General features: G+C 45.6%; 1 protein-coding gene and 1 non-coding gene across 2 annotated transcripts in view; one reads left to right on the top strand and one right to left on the bottom strand.

The window, feature by feature from the left end:
- Positions 1-26,379, bottom strand: part of KIAA1549 (KIAA1549 ortholog) — a 104,120-nt gene extending 77,741 nt beyond the window's left edge. Inside the window, exon 1 of the mRNA XM_033098810.1 lies at positions 26,279-26,379. Coding sequence (XP_032954701.1) covers positions 26,279-26,285 — 7 coding nt within the window. The 5' untranslated portion in view covers positions 26,286-26,379. The remainder of the gene's footprint in view (positions 1-26,278) is intronic.
- Positions 9,564-9,637, top strand: TRNAS-GCU (transfer RNA serine (anticodon GCU)). Its single transcript has one exon. It is a non-coding gene; the product is annotated as a tRNA-Ser (tRNA).
- Positions 26,380-27,748: the final 1,369 nt, after the last annotated feature.

Genomic DNA, 27,748 nt, shown 5'->3' with positions numbered 1-27,748 from the left:
ACAACAGGGAAAAGGACACCATCAGCTTCAAGATAATCTTCTGTCTCCGATTACTGGAAGGGCACACGACATCCCATGACTAAGCATGAGAAGGCATTTCCCAAACCCACCAGCCAGCAGCCATTGGTTTCCACACGAATGCCCAAGCTGGGAACAAAGTGACCAGGAGACATCGTTGCCTCACTGGGATCTAATTCCCACAGACAGTGAAGAACTTATACCACGGGCTCAATCCCTTAATTCAGCTCTCACTTAAGCTTGTATTCTATATCAAGGGAGTACAAGGCTTAAAAGACAGAGAGGGGCCGCTCCGGCTGGAAGCAGCAGCATGGACAAAGGCTCCAAGTCTGGACAATGTGGGATGTGTTTGTGTAACAAACAGTAGTGGCTCCAATTGGTTGGAGAGAATACTAGGAAAGCTGGCTGAGGAGTGTGAGAATGTCGGTAGACAATGGGGAACCATTGGATATTTTGAGTAAAGTGGCCCTCTCATCAGAGGCATGCTGCAGAAGAATCAACCTGACAGCAAGAAGCACCAAACAGTAACCTATCTTATGCTCGGATACACAATGGATGGGGCAAGGAATTAGGCGAGAATGACCAGGCAGGAAAGGAAGAGTTACAAGTAAGAGAGACCACACAGTGGTGAAACGGATGATAAAACTTAGCAGCTGATGGGATGGACGCGGCAAGAAAGAAGAGAAAGTCCAGATTCAACTGCCCAGCCTGGACAACTCCACCTAAGTATCTAACGGGCCCTTATAAACATCCTGATGCTCCCTCATATGCCAGTTAATAACTCACCCCCCAGTCAGGCTCTTTGAGTTAACTCTCAAATCCCTTCATCCCCATTGCCACTACTTAGAGTTTGGGCCCATATCATGGCTCAGAACTCTGCCTGGCACAGCCTCCGTGAGGAGACGGGCTTGCCCAGGTGCTGGAACACAGAAGGTAGAGGCGCTCTGAGACCCTGGACCCTGTCGCGCTTCCTGGCTCCCTCTGAGATTGGTTCAAGAACCAGGAGAGCCCAGAGCATCCATAACCATTCCTTCAAACAGCAAGGAAGAGATTGCTCCGGTGATTCCTGAGTGGTGTTGTGCACCCCAAGTACAAAGGGTGGGGGCCCAGCACCAGCTGAGCACCTCCAACATGACAATTCTCCACAGTGTCACTAGTACACAGTGTCACTAGAGCTGTGTGACATCACCTTCCATGCACCTCAACCCCTGGGGCTCTAGGGCCAAGGGAAACTGTGCTGGAAAACACTGTTGACTGCCCGTGCCCAAATGCCCTTGCCCTGAGCAGAAGTGTGTGCCTGGGCACAGAAAGCAGTCTAGGCTCTCATCTCTCCCCACCAGCTATGACCCACTCTAAACCCTGAAGCGGCCTTTTGCCTCTCCCACCCACCCATCTGGAGTTTTCTAACATGCAGATCTGACTGATCCGTTTCCGTATGTCTGAGGAGTATCTAAAGGAACAGGTTGATCATCCCAGTCTTAAACTCCTCCAGGGGTTCGTAACAGCATTCAGAAGTCCAAAGTCCTCAGTTGTCACACAAGAGCCCTCATTTCCCAGTTGCTGCCAGTCCTGCTGGTGTCACCACTCCCACAACCAGCCATTCAAGCCATTCAACGCTCCAGCCATTCAACGCTCTCTTGCTTTTGAGGTGTTCCCTCTCCTGGGAATACCTGTCCTTCCTTCTTTCCCTAGCTCCTATCATGCCCCCGACTTCCCGATTCCATCCTCCCAAGAACCCTGTGTGTACTTTCCTCATAAAACCTAAACTGTAATTTTGGGCTTGCTCATCTGCCTCCCGAACAGGCAATGTATGAGCTGCTTCAAGGAGAAGACTATCTTTCATCCGTCTGTCTCCTGTGTCCAGCTCAAAGCCTAGCATGCTCATTCAACCATTCATTCAGAAATCCAACAAATATCGACTCTTCTTGTAAGCTACGTGCAGGGTATGAAATATACGAAGACAGAAAGGTCCCCTGCTCATAGACCTTACAGTGGAGACGGGGGGAGACAGATAATGATTATAAACTGAGAAGATCGCTAAGGAAATGAGCAAGACGCTGCGACCAAGAGTGACGGACAGAGAAGGTCAGGAAAGGTGAGATGGTAATGTCTGGGGATGAGGAGCCAGGAGGAAGAGCGGGAGGCTGCGCCAGGCAGAGGGGATGGCTTGTGCAAAGGCCTGCAGCGGGAAAGGTCCTGACAGATGTGAACACAGCTGCATGGTGCCGAGCCAGGGAGGGGAGCCTGGCTGGGGCGAGGCCGCCATGAAAGGCAGGGGGCCAATCCCAGGCAGGTGGAAATGTGATTCTAGTGCTCAAGAGAGCAATTTGGGCCAAGGATACAGATTTGCTGATTATCTGCAGAAAGATAACTGAAGTAAGTGAGCCCATCAAGGAAGAGAGAGAAAAGTTCACCTCCCACACCTTAGAGAGCTGCGACCACTTCAGGGGTGGCAGGAGAGCCCAGTATTCTGCAGCAGTCAGAAGGGGCCACCTTTAGCAATCATACCAAAAAAAGGGCTATTTACATGTTCTTCTACAACTCAGTTCAGTCAAGCACAGAAATTATTCATCTTTACTTAATTTATTTCCATTCACTGACAATCTTTCCCCAACCCCCTCTTCTGCCCGTTTATTGGTATGAAAAGCCTACTGATTAGCAATTACCCATCGTGTTAACTCTCTAACTATCTATAATTATGACTTCTCTTGGTTTATTTGAGGCCTCCTTGGAACTCTAGGGTAAGGAATAACATGAAGTTAATGTAAACACTAATTTGCCAAGAAACTCTCCAGACCAAATGTAGAGATAAGCCAAAAGGCATTTTTCCAAAACTGAGCTTCTAACTGTAGGAAGAGTTCTATATTCGTTTTTGCTGTTTAACGTGTTTAAATGTCACCAATAAAACAATTTTGGCATTTTTAATCTTTTATTATGAAATTTTCAAACATACAAAAAAGTTGATCAAATATATGGTGATGGAAGGAGAACTGACTCTGGGTGGTGAACACACAATGGGATTTATAGATGATGTAATACAGAATTGTACACCAGAAATCTATGTAACTTTTCTAACATTTGTCACCCCAATAAACTTTAATTAAAAAAAAAAGGTGAAAGACTAGAAGCTATTACCCAGCTTCGACACCAACTTCCTGCCACACTTCCTTTATCGATCCCCTCAACTTTTCTTCTTAACTAAAAGTAAAGCAAATCAGACACCATTCATTCCACTAAAAAATATTTCGGTATATCTGATAAGGGCTTTTAAAACTCATAACCACAACCATTATCACAGCCAACAAAATTAAAAATAATTCCTAATATCATCTAATTATCCATCCATAGTTTTCCTTGATGGCGTCAAAATATTTTTGTACAATTCCTTTTCCCGAATCAGGACCAAAACCAGCGGCACACACTGCTTTGGTCGATGTGTCTCGTGTGGTTCTTTTACTCTGTAAGTTTCCCCCTCTGTTTTTTCTTTTTTTAAGCTCCCACTACTTGTGAAAGAAAAAGGTCATCTGTCCCTATAGACAACCCGTATTCTGTTATTGGCTGACCACATTCTCATGGTTTCATTTAACATGTTCTTCTAACCCCCCCAATCTTCGACAAAGTGGTCGTTAGAGCAAAAGGCTTCCTTAGATTCAGAATCAACATTTTTGGCAAGAATACTTTCTAGGTGGTCCTCCGTGCTTCCTAGTGCTTCACAGGAGGTGCTGAACGCCTGGCTATACCACTGTGAGTGACACTAAAATGTAGCAGGGGCTTTTGCTGGTGACAGTGCTTGATCCAGTCGGAGACTTCTCATCAACTCTTCACCTACTGATTAAGCAGTCACGATGATCCGTGCTTACAGCCATTATTTCATTAGGGAGGCTGCGTTTTTTAAGCCTGTGTTAAAGATATTCCCTACACTCAGATATAATTACAGAAAGAATAATAATGATTGGGATCTGAAATAATAACATGTGCTTCAGCACATTGAAATCACCTGATTAGGAGTTCAAGACAAAGATGCTGATTTCTCTGTTCTTTAGAAAGATGGCAGATAAATTACTGACTCTGTATGTCTGTCAGCTCGCTCTCTCCTCTTTTTTTCCTTTCTGACCACGTTCCAAAAAGATGGTGAATGAAGCATGAAGGAAATATTGGACATTATGACAGTTATGAAGAAGGGAAGGTGGAAATAGAAGTGTCAGAATATTTCCAAAGCAGTACATTTATTTTAGTCCCTTTCCAAAGGAGAGATTAATGAAATACTAAAATAACCTTAAAACATGACGGTTCAACAGTTTCAATTTCCACTTCTTCCCAAACCCCCTGTAACTAGAGTTTCTAGAAAACAGGGAGGAAAAAAAATAGAATCTTTTCTTCCCTATCCCATACTCACAGAAGTGTTAATAAGCAGTATACTCCCCGTGTGGACAGAAGGAAGAATCCTCCCTTCCTCCAAAAATAAAGACTAGTTATTACTTTCTGCAGAACCTTTTAGTGACCCTGAGAAAGCCGCTATTAACAGCTAAGCTTCTCAGGCCCTCCTCATTTTCCCCTGCATCAGGGCACCTGCAGCTCACAGAAGACCAGCCTGGAGCAAGAAGGCAGAGCGTCTCCCGCCCTCAGGTCTGACCTGCAGAGATGATGCTGATGGAGCCTGAATTCTCCAAAGAAATCGGGAAAGGTTAAAAATGTTGCAATCAATGCCACTATGCTGTACACTTAAAAATTGTTAAAATGGTCAATTTTATGTTACGTCTATTTTACCGCAATCTAAAATGTGTCCACCAACAGGTGGAAACAACCCAGATGTCCATCAAGTAATAAATGCATAAACGAGATGTGGTCTATCCATACAATGCGGTATTATTTGGCCATGAAAAAGAATGAGGTACTGATACAAGCTTCAACACGCATGAACCTGGAAAACGTTATGCTGAGTGAAAGCGGCCAGACACACACATAACAGCACATATCGGATGATCCCATTGACATGAAACTTCCAGAACCGGCTCGGCCATAGAGACAGAAGGCAGATTAGTGGCTGCCAGAGGCTACGGAGAAGGCAATGGAACTAGACAGTGGGGGTGGTTGCACCACACTATGAACGTACTTAATGCCACTGAATCGCACACTTTAAAAAATGACTAAAATAGTACTTGAAGGTAAAGGTTATGTGTGTTTTACTACAATTTTTTTTAAAGGTAATCAATTCAAGCGCTCAAATGCAAAAAGCTCCTAGGAACAAATTAAATATCCTTAGTCCAATTTAACTTTGCCCTTCTTCACCAAAAGCTGGCTTTCCTTTTTACCAGTACGGTTTTTGTCAGAACAGCCCTGCTCTGAGAATCACCTGAGGATCTTTAAAACATGTGGATTTCCAGGCCTCTCCCCGGACTCTCCAAGGAGGTGGGATGCAGGAACACACAGGTTAATTCAGCCCAAAGGCCTTAGCACTAAGACAGCTACTCCAGTCCTCCCAGCCAGTTCCTGGAGCTTCCTAAAAGGAAGGTGTTAATCACCTCCTTACTATGCTGACAGCTGCTGTCTGGGTACCACCTCTGAGCTGTTAGCATCTGCTGTGTTTAGCTCTCAGCTGGCAGTTTCCACATCAGCCCCCTCCACTTGACAGAAGCTGACCTTAGCCCCACTAGCTATTCACAGTTCTGTGGACCGCTTCTGGTCCACAGAGGTGGCTATCATGCTTTTGAGCCTGATGAGGCTTTTCGGTTTTCTATGTTTGTATTTCATCTATCACCTTTCTGCATTTAAATATAGTTCGTATTTAAAGCATGAACTCACACGTGCCATCTTGCCCAAAGACTGTGATTTCTGGCCATCCCCACTTTGAAACCCAATTGCTAACATGTTTTCTTCTACGCATATTGAAATCATCCTTTGAGACAGACCAATTTTTAAATAAGATTATAAAGATTTTTTTTTATATGACTGGCAATTTTTAACTATATCCACAGTGTTGGTCCACGGCAAGCTTGACAAAGAACTGGTTTAAGCTGGTTTAAGCTGGTTTCCCCATCTCTGAGCTTACTGACCCCCACTCACAACCCCCCCCCCGTGTGTCTTCCCCATCTCTCTCCATCCTTTCCCAGCCTCTCCTGTGTTAACTCCGTATCATCTCCCTTTCCTCAACCAGTTTCAAATAAGAATATGAAACCAAATCATATTATACTCATTGTTAAATTTACTGAATGAGGTGTTGTATTCTGTGCTTTTAAAACACTGGTTATAATTTATTCTTCAAAACAAATTTTTTTCTGCTTGTATATAAGCCTTGGTTGGTCTCTCTAGAGGAATCAGTGGCCTCTAAGAGAAAAAGACTCTTGATTACTAACACTTTAAATAAGGAACACAGGGCATCCTCAGTGAGAATTTTAAACTACTCTACTGTCATAATACAATTACTCCTTCTTCTGCTTGGCGATAGGGGCAGGGAGAAAAGTCTCTCACAGACCACAGATATTCTAAACCAGAACTTTAACTTAAAAAAAAAAAAACACAACAGCAATAAAACACTAAGGCCTTACAGCAATCTTACAGAGAGGCATCTAGAGATCCCGTTCTCTGGAATCCCTGACGCTACCCACTGTCTGTAATGTCCCCCCGTTCTGACCACGACAACACCAAATGCCCAGCTGAGAACCAGACATGCGCTCTATCTTTCCGGGGGTGGCCTGGAGATAGCAGCTGATGAGGACAGGTAACACCTCGCAGACACCCACTGCCAACTGCTACACGTACAGGAAAACCACAGCATGTTTCACTTGGATTTTATTTATCAAAATGTTCACACCAAGTAGAAGGGAATTAAAGAAATTTGCTCTCTTCCACAACTATCTCACTGTGTTTAAGTCCATCAGTATAGAACCATTGTTCATCCAGTTGAATTTCTTATGTAATTTGCGGCCCTCGTGTTGACCAATTTCCCCAAGATGAAACAGTAAATAAAGTAAGCTACCGTGGAAAACAACAAAAATCAATTTATTAACATCAATGATCGCTAGTATTTACTGACTGCCTACTATATGCCAAGTTCTGTACTAAGCACCTTTCAGGCATGATGCCACTTAATTTCCCCAACAACCCATTTTGCAGGTGAGGAGACTGAATCCAGGAAGGTTAAGGAACCTACAGAGACCAGCTGTTAATAAGACGTGGACCTGGTATTTGCACATGGGTTTGCTGGCCTCCAGCCCCCGTGCACCTGACCCCACTGCTCAGACAGCCCAGGTGGGGGTCTCCAAATTGTGTCACACATTCCATTAATAAATTCTGAACTAGGTGAAAGCATGACCTACCAAATAAAAGTCAGAGTGATAAGTTTTTAAAATAACAAAATACAAACACCATAGCTGCTGATCCTGGCTAAACGCTTGTGATCTATGCAAATATTTAGACAATATATTTGCTAGAAAATAGCTAAGTCGCTTGCTACTGAGTCAAACTTACAGAAATTTGCAACGTTTCTTAAAGTCCTCATTTAGGAACCTCAGGAGACTCAAACACAAATGCCTACAGAAGCCAGGGAGAGAAGAGGCCCAGGAGTGAAACTCCAAAAATAAAGGGCACGTGATCAAGAAAAAGGGGCTGCAAAGACTGACCCCCCCCCAGCGCAGGAGAGTGGGTAGTCAGTTATTCCAAAAGAAGACAGAAAACCACATTTTGACATGTGAAATCTCCCCATTTTTTAATGCTGGCGATTCTTTCAACATTCAAAAATAAATAAATAAATCTGCAGGCCAACAAAACCACTTCTTCAGGCTCCAGCTTGAAAGCTGAGTACCAGGAAATGCTTGCCTCGAGATTAAGAGTTCCTCAAGTTACCTAACCATCACATGTGTTCCCTGGGACGAAGGCAGAGGCCCAGGGGCACCAAGGACCTGGAACAGAACCCAAAACTGCCTATAACACACCAGGCTCCCAGAGACCCATGGGTGTGTCACACACAAATACATCTGAACCAGCCCCTGGCAGGATTGGGGGCAGCGTGTGCAAGTTCACGAGAGCAATGAACAGATCTGAAGTCAACAGACTGTGCCAAGCCACAATCCTCCTAATTAATGCCACATTTGCAAGAGGATGGCTGATCCCATCTTATTTCAAGATCTGCACATAAACAAGTTACCCGGCAACATTAGCTAACACTTGGCTGTCTTCAAATTTGTGTATGACATGATCACACATGCTAATTTAATATTTCAGTTTGAAATCAGGATAAGGATTACCTTGGAGAGGGGGGCTTCAGACCAGAAGGGGACGCGGGGTGGGGGGCATAGGGGGGCTTCTGAAGGACAGGTGATGGCCTGTTTCTCGATCTCAGAGGTGTTGTACAGCTGTATTGTGCTAATTCATATCCAGTTCTGTACTTAAGAGTAATTGTGTGTGTGTGTGTGTGTGTGTGTGTGTGTAATACTTGAAGTTACAAGAAAAAGGCCTAGATAGAGGTATATAAAACTTGAAAAACTAAATTTCTATCAAACTTGCAATACCCTTGAAACACTTCAGACAGATCCAAACACTCAAACTAAGCAGGTCACTTAGTTAAGCCACTTCAACTAAGCTGTTCAAAAACAAGGAAAGGTTGCCTAAAATCTTCCTTCTAGCCTTACCCGTCTTCAAGAAAAGAAGAATACTCTTTGTGAGCTTTAATTTGTATGATGAGAGGAATTCTTGACAAGCGGAATGGAAACCACCTCTGGAATCTGAGTTATATTGAAATACGAGTACTATTTATTTAAAAGGGATGCGACATCTGAAAGACTATTATAGCAAAAGAATAATCACTTCCAATTTACTTCCCGGTGCTGTTCCCCACCACCCCTCTTGCACTGCTGACGGCAGAGGCCACCCAGGCCACCAGCTCAGTGACTTGCCTCACCGCAGCTGCTCTACTCCTGCTCTCCCGAGGCTGAAACCTCACCTTCTCTCAGATCACCTCTCCCGCTTGGCTGAAATTATCAGCGTCTCACGTGAGGTTCCCCCATCACCTTCACCCTCACCTCAGCCCATCTGTCACCACAGTTCCCTCCCTCCCATCCCTTCATCCCCACCGTCAGGTGTGCCTCTCCCCTCCCCCACTTACATATTTTCCTCTCTGTGTAACCTGAATCCCAAACGTGGCATCCCAGAACGCAGGCTTCTCGGGACCTATCCTCCTCCTCCATCTCCGCATCTCCGTCTCTCCCCTTCAAACATCAGAGATCTTCTCCCCCTGTAACACTTTCTCCTTAACCCTGTGGCTGCCCCAGCCACTGGTTCTCATTTTCCCTTTCCTTCCCAGGGCCTTTCCTGGCATGCACAGCTGACATCCCTTGCCCACATTTTCTCTTTGATAGGTCTGCACTCACAAGGTTGGCCCTGGAGACTGTTTATGGCCATCTCCACAGTTCTGCAAACTGCTCCCAGATGAGCAAATGCACTGGCTTATGCTATAAACCCACTTGATGCCAAACAATTAAAAAATGGCTTGAAAAGTTCTGCTCTACAAAGGAATAGGACGCATCCATCAAAAAATATTTTAAAGAGGTGGCCGGTTAGCTCAGTTGGTTAGAGCATGGTGCTGCTAACACCAAAGTTGCTGGTTCAATCCCTGCAAGGGCCACTGTGAGCTGCGCCCTCCTTGAAGAAATAAAAAATATATAAATTTTAAAGAATCTGATAGCACGGAAGATGTTTGCAAGAAAATGAAAATTGCAAGATGCAAAATTATACAGACAGCATGATCCCATTTTATGAAAAAGTGAAGTCTGCTACATATACATGTATGTACACGTGTATATATAGAAAAATGCATATTCAACTGTTTACAAAATCGTTGTTAGATAAAGATGTTCACTTTCTTCTAACTATATTTCTGTATTTTCCAAAGTATCTATAAATTAGTATTATTTATCATCCGAGACAAATAAACCTTTCTTACCCCAACAGAGAAAGAACGAACATGCAAGGGACTCAGACATTGATAGTATTGAGTTTTAAATGACAGCGAATCGTCTGCAGGGGTTTAAGAAGATGAAGTTTGGGGGTTCAACCACATGGAGGTGACTAAGGTCTTCAAGGAAGAAGAGAGGGTATGAAAGGAGTTCCGACTTACGATTCAGGTGCGAGGCTTAAGAGTCCAGAGTACTGAGCTCACGGAGTCATTATTTATTCTGGTTCGTTCATTCATTCATTCATTCACAGAATCATTCCTTCAATCATCCATTTAAGGACTCAACAAATGTTTACTGAGGACCAGGCATGGTGTGAGGTGGTGAGGATGAAAGTGGAGTAATGCGCCATCTACCCTCACGAAGCTTGCAGTCTAGTTAGAAATAATCACAGCACACCGGGCTCGGTGCTCTAATAGGGACGCACGTACAAGAACACATCTGACGCCTTCTGGGATTTCTGCACGGCTTCCCGGAGATGATGTCTGGGCTGCGATTTTTAGCGAGGAGTAGAACCAGGCAATTAAGGAGGAGAAAGAGCATTCCAAGCAGAAGGGACAGCATAGGCACAGCATGTGCAAAGACACAGAGGCATAAAAGCACTCCACGTGGTTGCCCTTATGGGGACCGACCACATGGCCAGGGCAGGGTGGTGAAGAGAGGCAGGAAGTGAGGCAGGAAAGGGCGGGAAGGGAGCTGTTCCACTAATGCAGGCGGATCAAGGAGAACGCGGACTGAGCCATGCAGGAACATTGCCATCTGCAGCATCACACCGACCTTCTCATCGAATGAACTCAGTGAACACAACGAGGAACAGAGCCAAGAGGCCTATGAAAAAACACAGCAGACACCCAAAGGCAAGTTCCAAATCTTAGCCCACTACTTTGTTAGAGCATATCGCTCTGGACCCAATTCACATCCCGTACAACTCGCTGTTCCTCCGTATCTGTCGCGCCTCTGGTCTCTCCTTTATTCACTCTCTACTACGCAGCCTTCCTTCTTCTGCCCTTTTCTCTCCAAGCACCCATGCACTCTGCCCTGGGCATGCACTCATGAGTCTATCCGTAGTTGTGCACATATTTCCACATAAATATCTATGCGTGCATCTCTGTACATACTGCTGTTACCTGTACATTTGTACACATGATGCTCCCTGGTGTACTCACACGTCCTTGCGCACTTTGTATTTGTCTGTAAAAATGTCTATTAATACACATTTCTGTCTTTCCTCATCTTTGCATATCTTCCTCTAGATATATGAGCATGTTTATTGAAGATTCTGTGTGTACGTGTGTGTATACAGGTTAAAAACATGTGCTGTGCCTAAGTGGGCATGTGACTCACACACACAGGCCAGGGAGTGGACATGTTGGGTTTGGCCTGCCTGGCACCCACTCCCCCAATCTTGCTTTGGAGAACACTCCCTCCACCCTGGCTCATGATCTAGGTACATCTGTCAGCCAAGACACCCATTCTCTCCTGGCCACAGGTGGGGCACGTAGCCCAAGCCCCAAGCCCTTTCCCCAAAATTTGAATCTTGACAGAAGTTTAAAAATGGCTGAAATTCATCCTGTTGACTACACCCTGAAGGAACAGTCTTCTGACCCCTGCAGCCTGGGTCCTGAAGGTGCAGGCCCTGGGGCATCTCCTCAGCGCCACAGAAGTAGAGACTGACATATGTATGTTCATATAACTTATCAGCTGTAACGTTCTATGACTCACGAACTAATACAACCTGTCACTTACTTTCCACGGTAACGGCTTTGCCTGAGATTGTCTTTAAAACGGTATTTCTCTCCCCAGTTCAGTTTATTGTTACTCTTCCTCTCCCGAATCCAGAGAGAACCAGCTTCTGCCCAGCAACCCCAGACTAACGTGGACACAGCAGACACTTCTGGATCCCTCAGCAACAATCCAACACAATCCAATGTGGTGTGGCCCAGGAACTGCGTCTGTCCAGGTAGGCAAACAAGTTACGCTACTAGAGAAAGGTTTGTGCACAATGGCCGAAAGCTCTCATGCATAATTTTTAAACAATCTTAGTAGTATTATAAAAACCTGGTATATAGTCATTCTTTCCTTCGTGGCAATGAACCAACCATCAAAACTAAAGCGACTATCACAAATCACGACCCTAAACAACTAGAAAATGTACCATTTACTCATTCCTTCACTCATTCATCTACTAGTACAAGACACTGCGTTGGGCATTGTGCAATAAAAAGATGATTCTAACAGTGTTCCCACCGTGTGTCGAAGGGGTGGAGGTTTACAGTGGAGAGGCCCAACTGCACAGGGCGAAGGGTCTTTATATTTATTTCCCATAAAAACCCTGCAGTTAGAACCCAGATTTTACCAACAGAGAAAGTGTAATCCCTGTTCAATCCTTTTTAACCCTGATGTTGGTTACCAATTACTGTAGCATGAAGTATGTCTTGAAAGTTTGGTTGCAAATAAAATTTAAAGTTAAATTACAGACTTTTTTCCCTTGATTAGAGGATCCATTAACAGATCCCTTTATAAATTTACATAAATTTCACTGTCATATAGTTGTAATTTGGCAAATTCGTAAGAGCTGAACTAATGAGTCAGAGGGTATGGAGGCCAACCTCACTTGTGATGTTCACAGAAGAAATGTTTAGGAAACTGTATCTCGAATGAGATCTGACCCTTCTTTCAACACTCGTTTCAAGAACTAACAATTTTCAGCTCCTGATGTTGTGGCCGTGTTGCATCGGGTCAGATGTCAGGACGAGAGGGGAAAGACAGAGAGGACTGGCTGCTCCCTAGACATGAATGAGATCTCGTCTGGTTAGAGGCTTCGGCTGACACCACAAATGTTAATCCAAGAGAGGGTGAAGCAAAGCCGGAATCAGATGTCCCAACTTCAATTGGTCACAGGATGACCGGGCCACTGGGGTCCAGGAGACACAAAATTCAGCGCCAGGAGCTCTGTGGCTCAGGAAACAGTGCAAACGATGTGTCCAAAAATACACACAAAGATGCTTCCAACTCCAGCAAAGGGCTGAACCTCCCAGACACCCCAGGCTGGAGCCCAAGCTGCAATGGCAAGCACCTCACAGGAGGGTCCCTGGAGCCTTCAGTATTGAATGTGCTTTTCTCAAGAAATGCTTTCTAAAGCACTCTGGGTAGGACTAGAAAGACATGTGGTGGTGCCTTCTGGATTTTCCAAAGAGATTAACTATATGAAGATAGATTCCTATGACTCCAAGTACATAGGTGAGAAGAATGCTGGGAAACTGCCGGTTCACAAGACCCCACACAATATGGACGATTACAAGATGGATGAGAACAGTATGCAGTCTCTCCCTCGACACCCTCATGGGTCCTCCCTGTGCGGTTCTGGGGACAGACAGGCCCCTTGCAGGCCATCGGCATGGCTGGAAGCGCAGAAGCCATCTGCCCCTCACTGTGATCTGGTGACAGTCAACGCCCACATCCTTCATCCCACCAAAAAGAGCGGCATCTCCTCTAGTGGCACCGTGGGTGGATAAAATCCCATTCTAAGTCCCAGGGGCAGTCTCAAGACTTGACATTTAGCACTTGAAGGGTCCCTTGAATAGGCTCCCAACTAAACGTCAAAACCAATGTGCAGGGTCGATGCAGGGGAGCGTTTGGCGCTCTTCAAATCTAGGATGGAAATGCTGTTTTGGGGAGCCACCGGGGAAATCTTGTGCCTGGAGCGATCACAGCAGCTGGGTAGAAAACAGACCTATTAGACTTGGATCACAAACTGGAAGAGCTGCTCTGGGATCAGCCCCATGATGCACCTTCTCTACCTGACACACCCTGACAGGACCAAGGGAGGGTGCTGCTGCACACGGATAGTCCTCACTCACCTCCAGGGGCCCTGGACCGCTCAACAATCCCTTCAGTTTCAGCTCTACTCCGTCTGCTATAATCCACAAGGACTACAATTATAAACCTCTTTTTCCACAGAGCCCAGCCTGTCCCTATCCCATTGCACTGACGTGATGGCCACATCACCTTTAAAAAGAAAAAAGGGGCGATCGGACATTAACTTCCTCAACAGCACCATCCTCCCACCCTCACCTGCAACCACCCACGCCTGTACCCAGCACTCCCTCCTTCCGACTGTCTCAGTGGAAGAGGCGCCATTCTTCCTGTCAAAGGAGACCCTGCACTTTGAAGCCCTCCTCTTCCCGTGACTAGCTGTGTGACCTGACGCCCGTTACTTCATCTCCTTGTGTATCCGGTGCCTCCCCTGTGAAATGGAGTTAATAGTTGTACCTCATAGGGTTATTGTCAAGACTAAGTAAATTAATCCAGTTAGTTCATGTCCAGTGCCTAGAAGAACACCTGGCCTATGGTAAATGCATATTAAATGTTACTTAGCTATGATAATGCCTCTTCTTATCACTTATTCCCATCTCTTCTGAGAACTTGCTCGTCATTATACCTTTTGTTCATTATCTTCAATCATTTTGTGCTTGTGATAGACAGTCTCCCGAGATGACCACCGCCGATTCGGATGCTATTCCATTCATCCACAGGGAGCTCCTATTCTCTCCCACCCCCTGAATCTAGGCTGGCCCTGTGACTTGCTCTGACCAACAGAATGAAGCAGAGATAACATTGCTGATTGCTTCTTTGGGGAACTTTTGAACCCAGGATCTTAAGAGAACTGGCAGTTTCTGCTTCATGCCTCTTGAAAGCCTGCAGCCAAATAAGAAATCCTCTATCCTGGGACCACTGTGCTTTGAGGAAGACAGTCACACGGGAAGAGAGAGGAAGGGTATGTGGAAGAGCTCCAAGGTAGTAGACGCATGAGTGAAACCCTCTTGGACCTTCCGGCCCAGTCCCAGAGCCAACCACCTACAGCCAAGTAAGTGACCTCAGTCGAGACTACATGGAACAGAAGAATCTCTCCTCTGAGCCCCGTCCAAATTCTTGACCCACAGAATCATGAGAAATAATATATCATTATTGTTTTAAGCCATTCTGTTTTGGGGTGATTTGTCATACAGCAATAGATAAGTGAAACCATGCTCCCCTTCAGAACTAAAAGAATGCTTCATCTTACATCCCATCTTAGCATCTCCCACATAGGTCTTTGATCCTACATCTACCGCCAGTTACTGCCTTCTTTATATTACTACTGCAGTCCTCTGTTACAGCACTTAGCACACTGTGAGACAGTTATTTATGTATAGGACTTCTCCTACTGGACTGATTTCCCTAAGGGCCACAACTGACTGCCATGTTTATCTCCATATGCCAATGGCACTCAGCACCTGGCAGTGAGTACTCAAAATGTTAGCTAATTAATACACGCACGCATGCATGAATGACACTGCCATACAACTGGTCTACCTGCAGCATGCATTCTGTAACTGGAAAACCCAGGACACGATAGAAGATGAAAACACAGGATCCAGGTAAGCAAAAGTCCCCGACAAAATTCAAAAGGTGCAGCCAAGACATACAGGAAAAGATCAATGTGGTGGTGTCAGAAGCCACTGAGGTGAGGGGCTGTTTCTGCAGCACAACTAGTGTATCCTGATTGATACAATCTATATTCTACAGTATATGCTGTTTTCCTCTCATGGGAAGCTGCATTGGAAGAGGGAGAATAACTTGAAGGTTATCAATGAATAAAGTTAATATAAACTGTGATGAAAAATACAGAACCATTTCTGGCCTAAGATTTCTGGAAATTATTTAGAAGATTACACTTTAACACCAGATCCAGGCGAGAACTCAAGGCATTAATACACTGTTTTACAGAGAACAAAAAAGGCTCAAGGGGCACATAAACAATGGGAGTAGGACCGCATGGCGCCCTGGTCGGGTTTTGAACGAGGCATTTGTTTTAAGGCATTGACTTCCTCCCACCAAAATTGAAAGTTAATGAAAAATTGATTTTAAACCAGTGACATACCCCAATTTATTAAGAAAGACGATGCATTACAACCACACTTTACTGTCAGAAACAAACCACAGGAAAATATAGTCAAAACAAAGTAGAAATATTATCAAAACCACAAGGATATGATCCAGGATATGATAACAGAGGAAATGCAGGAAAGAAACTTGGTATTAAGAACACTATTATCTTCTGTGCTGGAAGACATGGAATACAGGCTCATAATAGAAATGTTAATTTTCTAAAATTTTTTATTTTAAAAAATGTTTAATCTGCTGAAAGGAAACACCTCCACGCAGTACTTGAGCTTGCCAAAGCCTGCTTCCTTCATTTTTCTTAACCAGTATTTGGTGAGCACCTTGATATGCTGGGCCTTTGGGGGTGCCTTCATACCTAGGGATTCTAACACAGGCAAGGGGCTAGACAGGGGCCCCACATGGCTCAGCTGCGGCTCTCCAGCCTCTCCAGCTGCAGGGTCCACTCTAACAAGCAAGCAAAGTCTGTGAGTGAGCACTTCAATGGTAGAGATCACAGAGTCATTCTCTAATACGCACCCAAGCAAAGGAAACCCTGGATGGGGGTACACATCCTATCCCTCAAGGTTACAAGGACTCCTCCTCAGCTGTGTGACCTTGAGCAAGTTAGTGAACCTCTCTAACCTTGATTTTCCTCATCTGTAAAATGGGGGGAACAATAGTGCCTACCTGGTAGAGCTGTTGTATAGATTCAACAAGATGCCCTATGCCTAGCACAATGTCCGACACGCAGCCAGCACTCTGTACTTGCTAGATAATTATTCCCAGGTCAGCCCTGAGATTTCTGGACAGAACCAGAGAAAGGAATGCAAAAGGGACTGCAGTACCAATGAACAATCAAAGAAATGCAACTTTAAAGGAAGTATTTTTTAATCTTGAGTTTGGCAAAAATAAAGATTGGTACCAGCCTATATCATGGAGGGGAGAAGCAAAACTGGCACTCTGGTTCATTGCTAGAGAGAATGTCGATTGCTTCAAACTTTCTAGAGAACAATTTGGCAATATACATCAAAATTGAATATATGAATACTGCCTAGTCCAGCAATTCTATTTCTGGGAATTTATCCTAAGGAAATAATTAGAAAAGTGTGTAAAGACAAATGGACAAAATGCTCAACTTTTTTTTAATCACAGCGAAAGTTGAAAGCAACATAATTATCCATCAACAGGGAACTGGTTAAATAAAGTACAGAATATCCACAGCACCAAATAAAATCACGATGTGGATCTGTATCTCCTGGCAACATAAAGATTTGATGATAAAGTGTGAAATGAAAAAAAAGCAAGTCAGCAAATATGTAGGATAGGATACTATTACTTTGCATGTATGAGCACGTGCTTATGTGTGTGGGGGAAGAAAGGTTTGAAAGGAAAAACAGCAAAATGTCATTGTGGTTATCTGAGTGGTAGGATTTGGGGTGATTTTCACTTTCTAACTTACATCTCTTTCTACCATCTGAATTCATTTAATGTGCAATACATTTTATATTTTAAGCCTCGTTGCATCACTCCTCTGCTCTAACCCTCCAACTGCTTCCCACCTTACCTGGAATGATGCCCACGTCCCGGTGGCCTATGATGCTGCACCCCCGGCACCCATTTTCTCTCAGCCCCGAGTTCCTGTCACCCCTTCACCATCTTCCCCTCTCTGCTCTGGGCACACTGGCTGCCTCCTCATCCCCAACAATAGGTACACTCCTGCCTTTACCCTGGCGACTTCATCTGCTGGGAACCCTGTTCTCCCCAACAACACCTTCTGGGCTTACCCCCTTGCCTCCTTCAAATCTTAGATTAAATGTCACGGGTTCAACCAGGTACCCCCAAATTGCGAAAAGTGGAAGTCCTAACCCCAAGTACCTCAAAATGTGACCTTATTTGGAAATAGGGTCACTGCAGATGTAAGTAGCTCAGATGAGGTCACACTGGAAGAGGGTGGCCCCTCCTTATAAAAAGGGGTCTTTTGAACCAGGCACGCACACAGGGAGAACGCCACGTGAAGACTGCAGTTATGCTGCCACAAGCTAAGGACTGCAGAAGCTAGGAGAGAGGCCTGGCATAGATCCTTCCCGAGCACCGTCAGAGAGAGCTTGGCCCCCGACCTTGATCTGCGGACTTCTGGCCTCCAGCGCTATGTGACAATAAACTTCTGTTGTTTCAGCCGTTCAGTTTGTGGCACTTGGCTATGGCAGCCCCAGCAATCTAATCCAGTCACCTTGTCAATGAGGCCTCCCTAGTCACCTTGATAACAACTTCGGTCCTCACTCCCAAGCCCTTTATCTGCTCCGTTTCTTCATGGCACTTGTCACCTAGAAACACACCACGTAACGAGCTTACCAAGGGCCCGGGGCAGTGCCTGCACAGAGTAGGCATTCACAGAAGACTTGCTGCACAATTGAACAAATGACACGGAACGAAACAGTCAACTCCACCCTGGTGGAGCTGTCTGGTGGAGAGTGATGGAGAACAAACACCCGTGTATGTTGACAGGCGCCACGGAGAAAAGGCAGGGCCAGGAGCAAGGTTGTGGAGGAGGCTATTTAAAAGCACAGGTAGGGAAGGCCTCTCTGATGATGAGATCTAAACAGAGACCTGAAGGAAGAGGCATAGTAAACCATGTAGATATCTGAGATAAGAATGTTCCAGGCGGAGGGAACAGTAAGTACAAATTATTGCAATGAACATAGATTATTTTCATAACCAGGAAAAAAACCCAATAAAGCTATTGTAATCCTGAAAATGCATAAAATATTTAAAAGGCCAATTCCGAGGGCTAGGAAGCAGAATCCGATTTTTTTTTTTTTAATACCTGAGACTCTCTTCAGCCTCTATTCAGGCCCCGGCTGCAAATTGTGGCCTCTTCCCCAGCTGTGTCCCCAATCCCATCCGCCATCAAATGGCTGTGCAGGAAAAAACCACTCAACGATGCCAAGGAACGGTGACAGGTGAGGTATGAGGAGAGAAGAGAGGAAGAGGGGAAGCAGTCCTGAGGCAGAGAGGCCTGAAAATCCTCATTGGTGCCAGAGCCAAGTGACTCTGTCCTAGCCGCCAGCCACTGACTTGCTCCCCCGACCTCCCACCACTGCCCTCGCCCAGATGGGGCCTGTGCCCACAGCCTTCCCATCCCAGCCTGTCACCTGCCTCTGCCCACCTGTCCCCAACCTGTGCTCCTGCCCTGCCCCCAGACCACTGTGACTCCCAATTCTGAGGAATGTTCACTCCTGCTACCCAACCAGCTAGTTCCCATTCAGCCTAACTTGGATCTTTTTTGTAATTACGTTAAAAAAAAAAAAAAAAAAAAAACCACCACAATAACATAAAATTTACCATATTAACCATTTCTGAGTTTACAGCTATGTGGTGTTGAGTATACTCACACTGTTGTGCAACCAACTCTTCTCATCCTGCAAAACTGAAACCCTTTACCCATTAAACACTAACACCCCATTCCTTCCTCCCCTCAGCGCGCAACCACCATTCTCCATGATTCTGACGACTCTAGGTACCTCATGTAAGTGGAATCAGACAGTATGTGTCTTTTTGTGACTGGCTTATGTCACTTAGCACAATGCCAAGGGTCATCCATGTGTGAGCATGTGTCCGAATCTTTCTCTTCTCTAAGAAGGGATAATAAATAATCCCATTGTACGAACAGACCACAGTTTGTTCATCCATGCATCTGCTGATGGACACTGGGGCTGCTTCCACCTCCACTCCAGTTTTGACACCTGTTTGCTTCCCCGTTTCCAGGAGCTCTTGTAATCCTTGGCAGCCCCCACCCCGATGCCTGCTGACATCAGTGCAGGGACTGAACACAAGCTTCCCAAAAGCATTCCGGCCCTCTGGGGAAATACGGAGCGTGGGCAATTCTCTGAGCTGCATGTCCCGCCAGACACCAGCTCAGCTCTGAACCTGCTGCTGCTTCTCCTCTTAGTTTTCCCAATCAACCTGGGCTGAATTTTTCTCCCCACTAAATAAATAGGTAACAACCAACGATCTTTGAAATGCACCCAACCTCGATGAGACACCTTCGCAAACCCTCGTGTGCATACAAATCACTGGGAGATGCTCTTAAAAGAGTCAGTAGGTCTGGGGCAGGACCTGAGAGTAGCCCAGCGCCGCTGCTGGCCCACAGGCCACACCCACAGTAGCAGAGGCCTGGCGACCTCCCACCAGTTCACACCTGTCTCCTGGGCTTTGTCCAAGTTCCCCTAGAAGCTGGCTTCAGAAGATGGTGTGTTTGTATGTGAGGCTTCCCCCTCTGAAAGTTCCCCAGCAGTATTTACCCAGTGTTTTGAAGCAGCCCTGCAGGCTGTCTGGCTCCACAGTTAATTCTATGGCCGAAACGGTAGTGACGGAGGGTTCCTTCCACAGACCCAAACAAGAGACAAGGGAACAAAGGAAGAAGGAGAGTTTCCAAACGACTCCACAGGGCTGTGAACTATCTATCTGCCAAACACCAGGAGAGAGGAGCCTTCAGAGCCCCTGACCTCTTGCCAAGACATGCGATTGGCAACTGAGGACCGCTGTCACCTGCTCATTTTCTGCCAAGGCGCTAAGCCACCCAGGGATGCCGTAGGGGCAAGCCGAGAGTGACTGCCTGGCCTTCCAACTCCAACTGGGCCTTTCCACTGCCTGACGATTCATACACTCACCTTTTTTCAATTTCCTCTGGAAACCAGCTGTATTTTCTCAAGTTCCCAATCCTACCTCACGCTTGCGCTCATTTCAAAAGATGGTCTCATCTACCATTCTCCAAAGAGTCACCCGCTCCATAACGCATCTGCGTCTCCAGATCTAGCCTCCTAGTTCTCCTCCTGTCTTGCTCCTCTCTAAAATGAGTCCCTCCACGCTTGCCCTGGATCCCATCCTCTCCAAACACCTGAGACGTTGCCCCTGCCCTCACTGCCTCCCTTTCCAGCAATGTCTCTGCCAACCCCACCCCATACTGGCTCATCCCTCTCTACTTCCTCACCTGCACAGGTGGCCCTACCTTACCACTCCCCCTTTGCCCATCCCCTAACTCACTTCCTATTTCACTCCTGGAACACACACGACACCTCCCAAAGCAGAAGCTGGCCCTCTGTCAACTGCTGGTCTGACACCGCACAGCACACCTTGGGGTTGAAAAACGGCCTCTCTGATGCTGGTCCTGGATCTGAGGAGGGCAAAATGCAGTCTCCCAATCACTTCACTTCCCCTCTCTTGTTGGTCCCTCTCAGTGCTGACACTTGGAATACTCCACACCCACGCGTGCATCTTCTCATGAGCCCCTACATCCACAGCCCCACTCCCAGCCCGCCCACCCCACAATGCTAGTGCCTGAGAACATCATGAAACCGTTGGGCAGCCAGCACAGATGTTTAAAAAGGATGTGACGTGAGCAAATTTGTTTCTAGAAGGACCCTCCAGCTAAAGTGAAGGAGGAAGTAGATGGAGCAAGAGCAGAAGTGGAGGCCATGTCAGTTACCCCGAGAAAAGATGGTGGAGCTTGAATGAGGACGGGGGCAGTAGGGATGGTGGAGAAAAACAGATAGAATGAAGAGACAGTTCCTTCCCTATCACAGGTCGTCATCCGGTCACTTCTGTTCATTCGCTAAGGATTTGGTGCCCAGCTCAGTCCTGTCGACCTCACTCTTAGCAAATTCAACATCCACAGATTACTCACGCAAAAGCCTTCATCCACATTCCACTTTAACAAATGACTGCCACGCTACACCTGACCCTGAGTCGTTAACCAAGACCAAACCCAGCGTTGAGGCACTCCTGAAACCTTAAATGATGACACCACCAACCCCTCCAGCCCTCTCCCCACCTCACTGCCGATGCATCTGCTCTGGGATCTCATAGAGACCCCCTTTCTCAGTCCTTCACCCACCCCTCCATCCACTGCTTCACTTCCTTCCTCATCCAACCCAGATTCCATATCACAGCATCCAGACCATGTCTTGCCAGGTCCCTCAGTTTCCCTTGGCCCTTTACCACGCCTGCCCTAGGTTCCCAACCCTAACTCAAGCCGATCGCCCCCTTTCCCTTGGAATGTCAGAGGCCACAAGACGAAATCACATCGCACGTGCACTGGCCATCTCTACGAATTTCTCCTGTCACCTTAGACTTCACTCCCAAGCCTCCACCAGCCCCCTCCAAAGCCTTCTCCCGATACTGGTTCTCCCCCACCCTCCTTCCAGCGAGCCCGCCCGCCCACACGAGCATCCTCACTTCTGGGGAACTGTCCTGTAGTTACTTCCACTCTTTCTTAAATTTTCAACCACTCTATCTTCATTGATTCATCCCTTAAAGCGTATTAACATGATCAAGTCTATAGCATGTATTTGAAACCTCCATCCACCCCACGCCATCATTAAGTTGCAGGGTAACTAAAACCTCACCAGGCATAAGAATCACTGGAGAAGCTTACTGAACATTTCAAAACTACAAAACCTCAGGCATCACCTAATTGAGTAGGTCTAGCTTGAACATGAGTCTGAGTTTTTAACGAGAACCCCAGGTGATTCTGATCAGGTGGTCCTCTCTCCATCCTTTGAGAGTTTAGTGCAGCAGCACTGGATATGGTGTGTCACTCACCTATATACTCTCTCCTCCCGTGGCTTTCACGCCACAATTTTGTCAGGACAGTCAGTTTCCTTTGTGAGCTCCTCTATCTCTTCCCCTGTCCTGAATGTGAGTTTCCTGGGCCTCTATCACTGGCCTTCAGCTCCAACTCTCTATGCTCTCCCTTGGTAGGGTCTTCCAGGTCGGTGACTTCAGCTACCATCAAATGCATCCATTTAACACACTTTAAGTGCTGGCTCTAGGATGGATGGATGAATGGCTGAATAAATAAATGACACCGTGATACTCAGCACCGTAAACAGCAGGTGGGGCGTGCACACTGCCCAATCGGAAGGGGGCTGTTCTAAGGCAGAGACCTGAGGTCCTGCCAGCTGAGCATTAGCCCTTCATTTGCTGGGTAATGCTGGGAGGGAACCCTAAGGGAAGGCATACAGGCCCGAGGCACTGGGGAAGATGGGGAATGCTCAGTATAGCAGCTATTTACCGACTGGTGGGGTGCTATTTCAGTGTTTTAACAACCAGCCAAACGTCCATAAAGAATGAATGGGTTATGAATCAGGGCAGGTCTAGAGAAGCACTCTGTTCTGAAGTGGCCTGGTCTAGGGGAATAGGGCTCTTACATAGTATTCACCTCGAGTCAGTCCCAAAGGCAGGTGTATCTCAAGGTCTCTGAAGGTCTGGGTTGGCTCCAGAGTAGTCTGGGCTGGCTCAGACCCCAGCAATCCAATGCCCCTTACTCCCAGGTTGGAGCAGGAGGTTTCACAAAATTCAAGTGGGGGGGTGGGGGGGTATGGGTGTGTGTGGGTGTGTGTGAAATCACCTGAGGACCCTGTAAAAATGCAGATTCTGCTTCAGACGGACTCGGGTGGGGCCTGAGAGTTTGCACTTCTTACCAGCTCCCAATCAATGGTGATGCTGCTGCAGGCCTGTGGCCCACACTTTCAGTAGCAAGGTTAGAGTTTCACTAATGAGGTGAAGCGATACCTGAAACTATAAGTACTAGCATCCCGAAAGCCCTACCAAGGAAGATGGAAACAAGGAATAGACAAAGAGAATTAAGGGAGCAAAGTAGGTGTCCTGGGGGTGGGGATGCCAGAGAGAAATACAGAGGGTTTATTAAAAAGACTTGGAAAAACACACTGTTTTTTTCCTGGAAGTACACACTGTTCCCCAATAAAGTCCTGTTAAAAAAAAAATACAACGGTAAGAGTGAACTGCCTTCAGCAAATCATACTACAGGGACGTGCGATGGAGACACTCACAAACATTCAACAGAAACAAGAACAACTGCTGTCTAGAACAAGGACATTCCAAGGCAGCCAACATGTGGACTTGAAATGTAAACGCTAAAAGGGAGATCATCTCAGTGACCTCCTTCTTACACCGAGGAAGGAACTTGTGCACAGTCACAAAGCCAGTTTTGAGCAGGTAAAAGCACAGTGGGGTTTGCGAGCTCACAGTTCAATGCGCTTCCCAACACGTCGTGCTGCATAGGCATGTGAAAGAGAAATCATGTCACTGTGCGCTGCAGATGAAAGGTGGGTGGCCACAACTTGGCAACGAATTAGATCAGTGAGCACAGCTTCCTCCTATCTGGGAAAATCAACCTAGTGTGATTACAATTACAGTAATTAGTGGCCTCTAGCACCCAGGGCACTGATACAAGAAAACCTGTGGTTCCCAGGTCCCCGGCAACTTTTCACAACATCCTGGCTGGGTTCTGTTTTCAGGATTAAGCGAAGCATTTCCTGACAAAGGCTGCAGCAGCTGTTCCCAAGGGAACAAGAGTGAGAATGGAAAATAAAGTCCTCTTATGTCCTTTTGACTCCCAACCCAAAGAAAACCAAGCAAACAAGATAAAACCAAAAAAAAGTGTGTTTCAATGTCACGATTTCAAATCAACTATTCTAACAGTGGAAAGACAACTGCAAGATATTAAGCGGTATGCCCCAAAAATACTATTAAATTTTCAGTTACTGGATTTATAGCACCTTGGATCAGTGGTCCAAAACATAAAGGGCCAAAAAAAAAAAAAAATCAGCTGCAAATTTGTTAAAAATGAAGATTCCCTGGCCTCCCCACCAAAAATTCTAATGTAGGTCAAGGGAGAGCCCCAGAAATCTAGGTTCTTAAGCACCTCCACATCCCCAAGTTGGTGCAAGAGGTGAAGGGATCACGCTTTTAAAACACTTATCTAAGTCTTTGTTCATATGACACTAAACCAGTCCAAAAGTGTAACAAGTGTTCACCTTGAAATGACTAATAAAATAGCACATCAAGTAAGATAAAATTTTAACCTGCTATATGCATAAATACAACGAAACAAATTACAAAGTGAAAAAATGGCAGATTTTGCTAATCAAAACTAATTAGAACCAAAAACTTCTGAATTTCAAAATTATATAAAATTTAAAAGAAAATCCACTGGAAGGGGGGAAAACACAATGCATGATGGGAGGAAAAAAATGGTTGCTATCCATAATATACAAAGAGAAATTTAAGTATATACGCCACAACAGATTCATAAGAAAAAACACAAGAGAAAAATTCATGGAACGCAAATACACAATAAGCAAAAAACATCCAACTCGAAAGTAATAAAAATTAAAGCATGGTATTACAAGTTTATTTAACAAGGGTTTTATTATAAAAGTAATGTGCAATACTAGTGATGATGAAGTGAATCCGGCAACCGCTTAAACTGCTAGGGTTTATTTCAGTATTACAGCTTTACACAAAAAGATGATTCATTCAACTTACTAAGCACCTATTAGACAGACACCCAGCACACTGAAGACAACATGCAAAGATCCAGCCGATTTAAATTACATTCTAATTTCCCTTCTAGAAATGTATATGTTTAAACAAACAAAACAAAAAAAACACCCACACACAAAGAAATCCAGACCAAGCCTTACCTACATAGCTATTCATCACAGCACTATTTACAACAGCCAAAAAAGCTGGCAATAAAATAATTAAGTAAATTATTAGGACAGGAACTGTTTTCAAACAATATTTAACGAATAGGAAAGTGCTTAAGTTAAATATTGAGTAAAAAAAGTAAATGTGCATATTGTTTAATTTTCATTTCTTTAGTATTAACAAAGAAAAGACAAAACTATTTACAGCGTTACCTATATATTGTAGGATTATAACTCCCAGTAATTTCCAAATTCTCTGCCAAAGTAACAATTTCATAATAACTATTATTTTAAGACCTATCCCTGAATAAGATAAAGAAAAAGGCACAATTCTTTCTTTTTACATTGTAGAAGTAGCAAGTCCTAAAAGCACAACATTCAAAAGCAACTCCCAAGTATTACAAACTGTTTCCACAACAGTGAACAGCAAGACCAAACTTATAAATGTTTAAACAAACAAAAAGGGACACTTTCAAAATGCTGAATGAAATAGAAATAGGCAAGAAATCAATAAAACACGTAAGTTTAAATAAGGGGCTGCAACTAGAAGGTAGACTCCATTTAACAAAAGTTAACAAAGAAAGAGAAACCTCCTGAAGGCGGTGGTTTTCCGACAGGACAGGCACAGAGACTGGTGCCTAACCTAGAAAATCCAAAACAGGATTAAGACATGCCATGTGCACTTTAGACTAACACGACTTACCCTTTAGGAAGAGCACCACCACGGCAGGGTCCAGGAAAGCCTCCCCCAACCCCCCTCTGATGGTGAAAACACAACACTCAGAACTGGCAACCAGCGGGTCCGAGTGGCACAGAGAGGAAACCAGCACCAAACAACTGAAAGGCAACCTCTTTCCAGGGGCAGCCACCACTCACCATGCATGGGGAAGCCACCCGTGATTCACCATCACTCCTCACAGCTTTCAAGAAGTGGATCAGAGGCCACCTTTGGGAGGTCCTCCCTGAACGCTCTCACTCACTGCCTCTCCTGCCCGTAACCACATCATGCAGGGGTCTGCGCGCGCTGCTTTATCTCTAATTGGATCCTGGAGGACAGGTGCATGTCCTCCGCTTCGCCAGGTCCTGCCTAGAAGCAGCTGTGCAAACCAGAGAAGCCCAATACACAAATGAGTGAAAGGATGAAGTCTCTGTTTCTGTGATGTCAGCTCTAGAGAGGACATAGAGTTAATTTCACATCTCCAGGCTGAATACAAGCAGACCTCGGAGATACTGCAGGTTCAGTTCCAGACCACCATGATAAAGTAAGTATCACAATAAAGTGAGTCATGATCTTTTTGCTGGCGGAGGGTCTTGCCGTCAATTTGTAAGAAACTCTACACCTGTGAAGTGCAATAAAACGGGGTCAGCCTGTATTTCTGTGAGGACAGAGTCCCAGAGAGCAGTTTCCAGGCTCTCGGCATCCCATGGAAAGGTGCTGGCTCGGGTAGTAGATGGTCATCAGCTGTGACTAGTTGGCCGTCAGCTGTTTCCAGTTAGCCATTAGCCACTAATATAACTGCCGTGGCTGAGCTAGCAAGCGTGGATTGCAGTTAGCAAGTGGGTTCGATTGGCAGAGAAGTGGGCGGCAGATTGTGGATCGTGTGGCTCTTGCTTCCTGTGTCTCCACCCCAGCCGCCAGCGAGAATATAGTGGTATAACTCCCGTATCTGTGGCTCCGTGGGTGTTCCTTTTTGGCCTCACCATATTCTACATTCTTATGTGGGGAGCGGGACCAGAGACCCTGTATGACACCCCGCAGGACAATTTGTATCGGGCATTGAGGTAAAACAGGAATGGACTTCTAAAGAAGAGCAAGTTATGGAGGGACAAGACAAACAGCCCCACTATTGATTTTAGATTTATCAAAAAAATTACTTATATTCTCTACATGTGTAGTATACCCAGATGGCCACATTCACGTGGGGAAGCTAAGTGCATAGAGTTTGAAGTCAAACTAATCTAAACTCCTGCAGCCTTAGTTTCCTCAATGGGACAGGGATGCCTAACTCATAACGTGACTGGATCATGTGTATAAAACGTAGCAACTGGCACACAGGAGGCACTCAGTAAATGGAATGATTAGTTTGCTGTGTCCCACAGCTGATGAATCTATTAGCGTCAGATGGGCTTTCTTTGCTGACTAAAGTCAAGACCACTCTTCAAGATTATCTCGTCCCACAGAACGCCCAGGGTCTCTTCTTCTCTCTGGACACACAGAGCTGCAACACTGGGGGACAGAGACCCAGAGAGCAGTTTCCAGGCTCTCGGCCTCCCATGGAAAGGTGCTGGCTCGGGTAGTAGATGGTCATCAGCTGTGACTAGTTAGTTGGCCATCAGGTGTTACCG

The sequence above is a fragment of the Rhinolophus ferrumequinum genome, chromosome 26 (genome assembly GCF_004115265.2).
Source record: "Rhinolophus ferrumequinum isolate MPI-CBG mRhiFer1 chromosome 26, mRhiFer1_v1.p, whole genome shotgun sequence".
In the NCBI taxonomy this organism is placed as follows: Eukaryota; Metazoa; Chordata; class Mammalia; order Chiroptera; family Rhinolophidae; genus Rhinolophus; species Rhinolophus ferrumequinum.
This window is presented reverse-complemented; position numbering and strand designations above follow the sequence as displayed.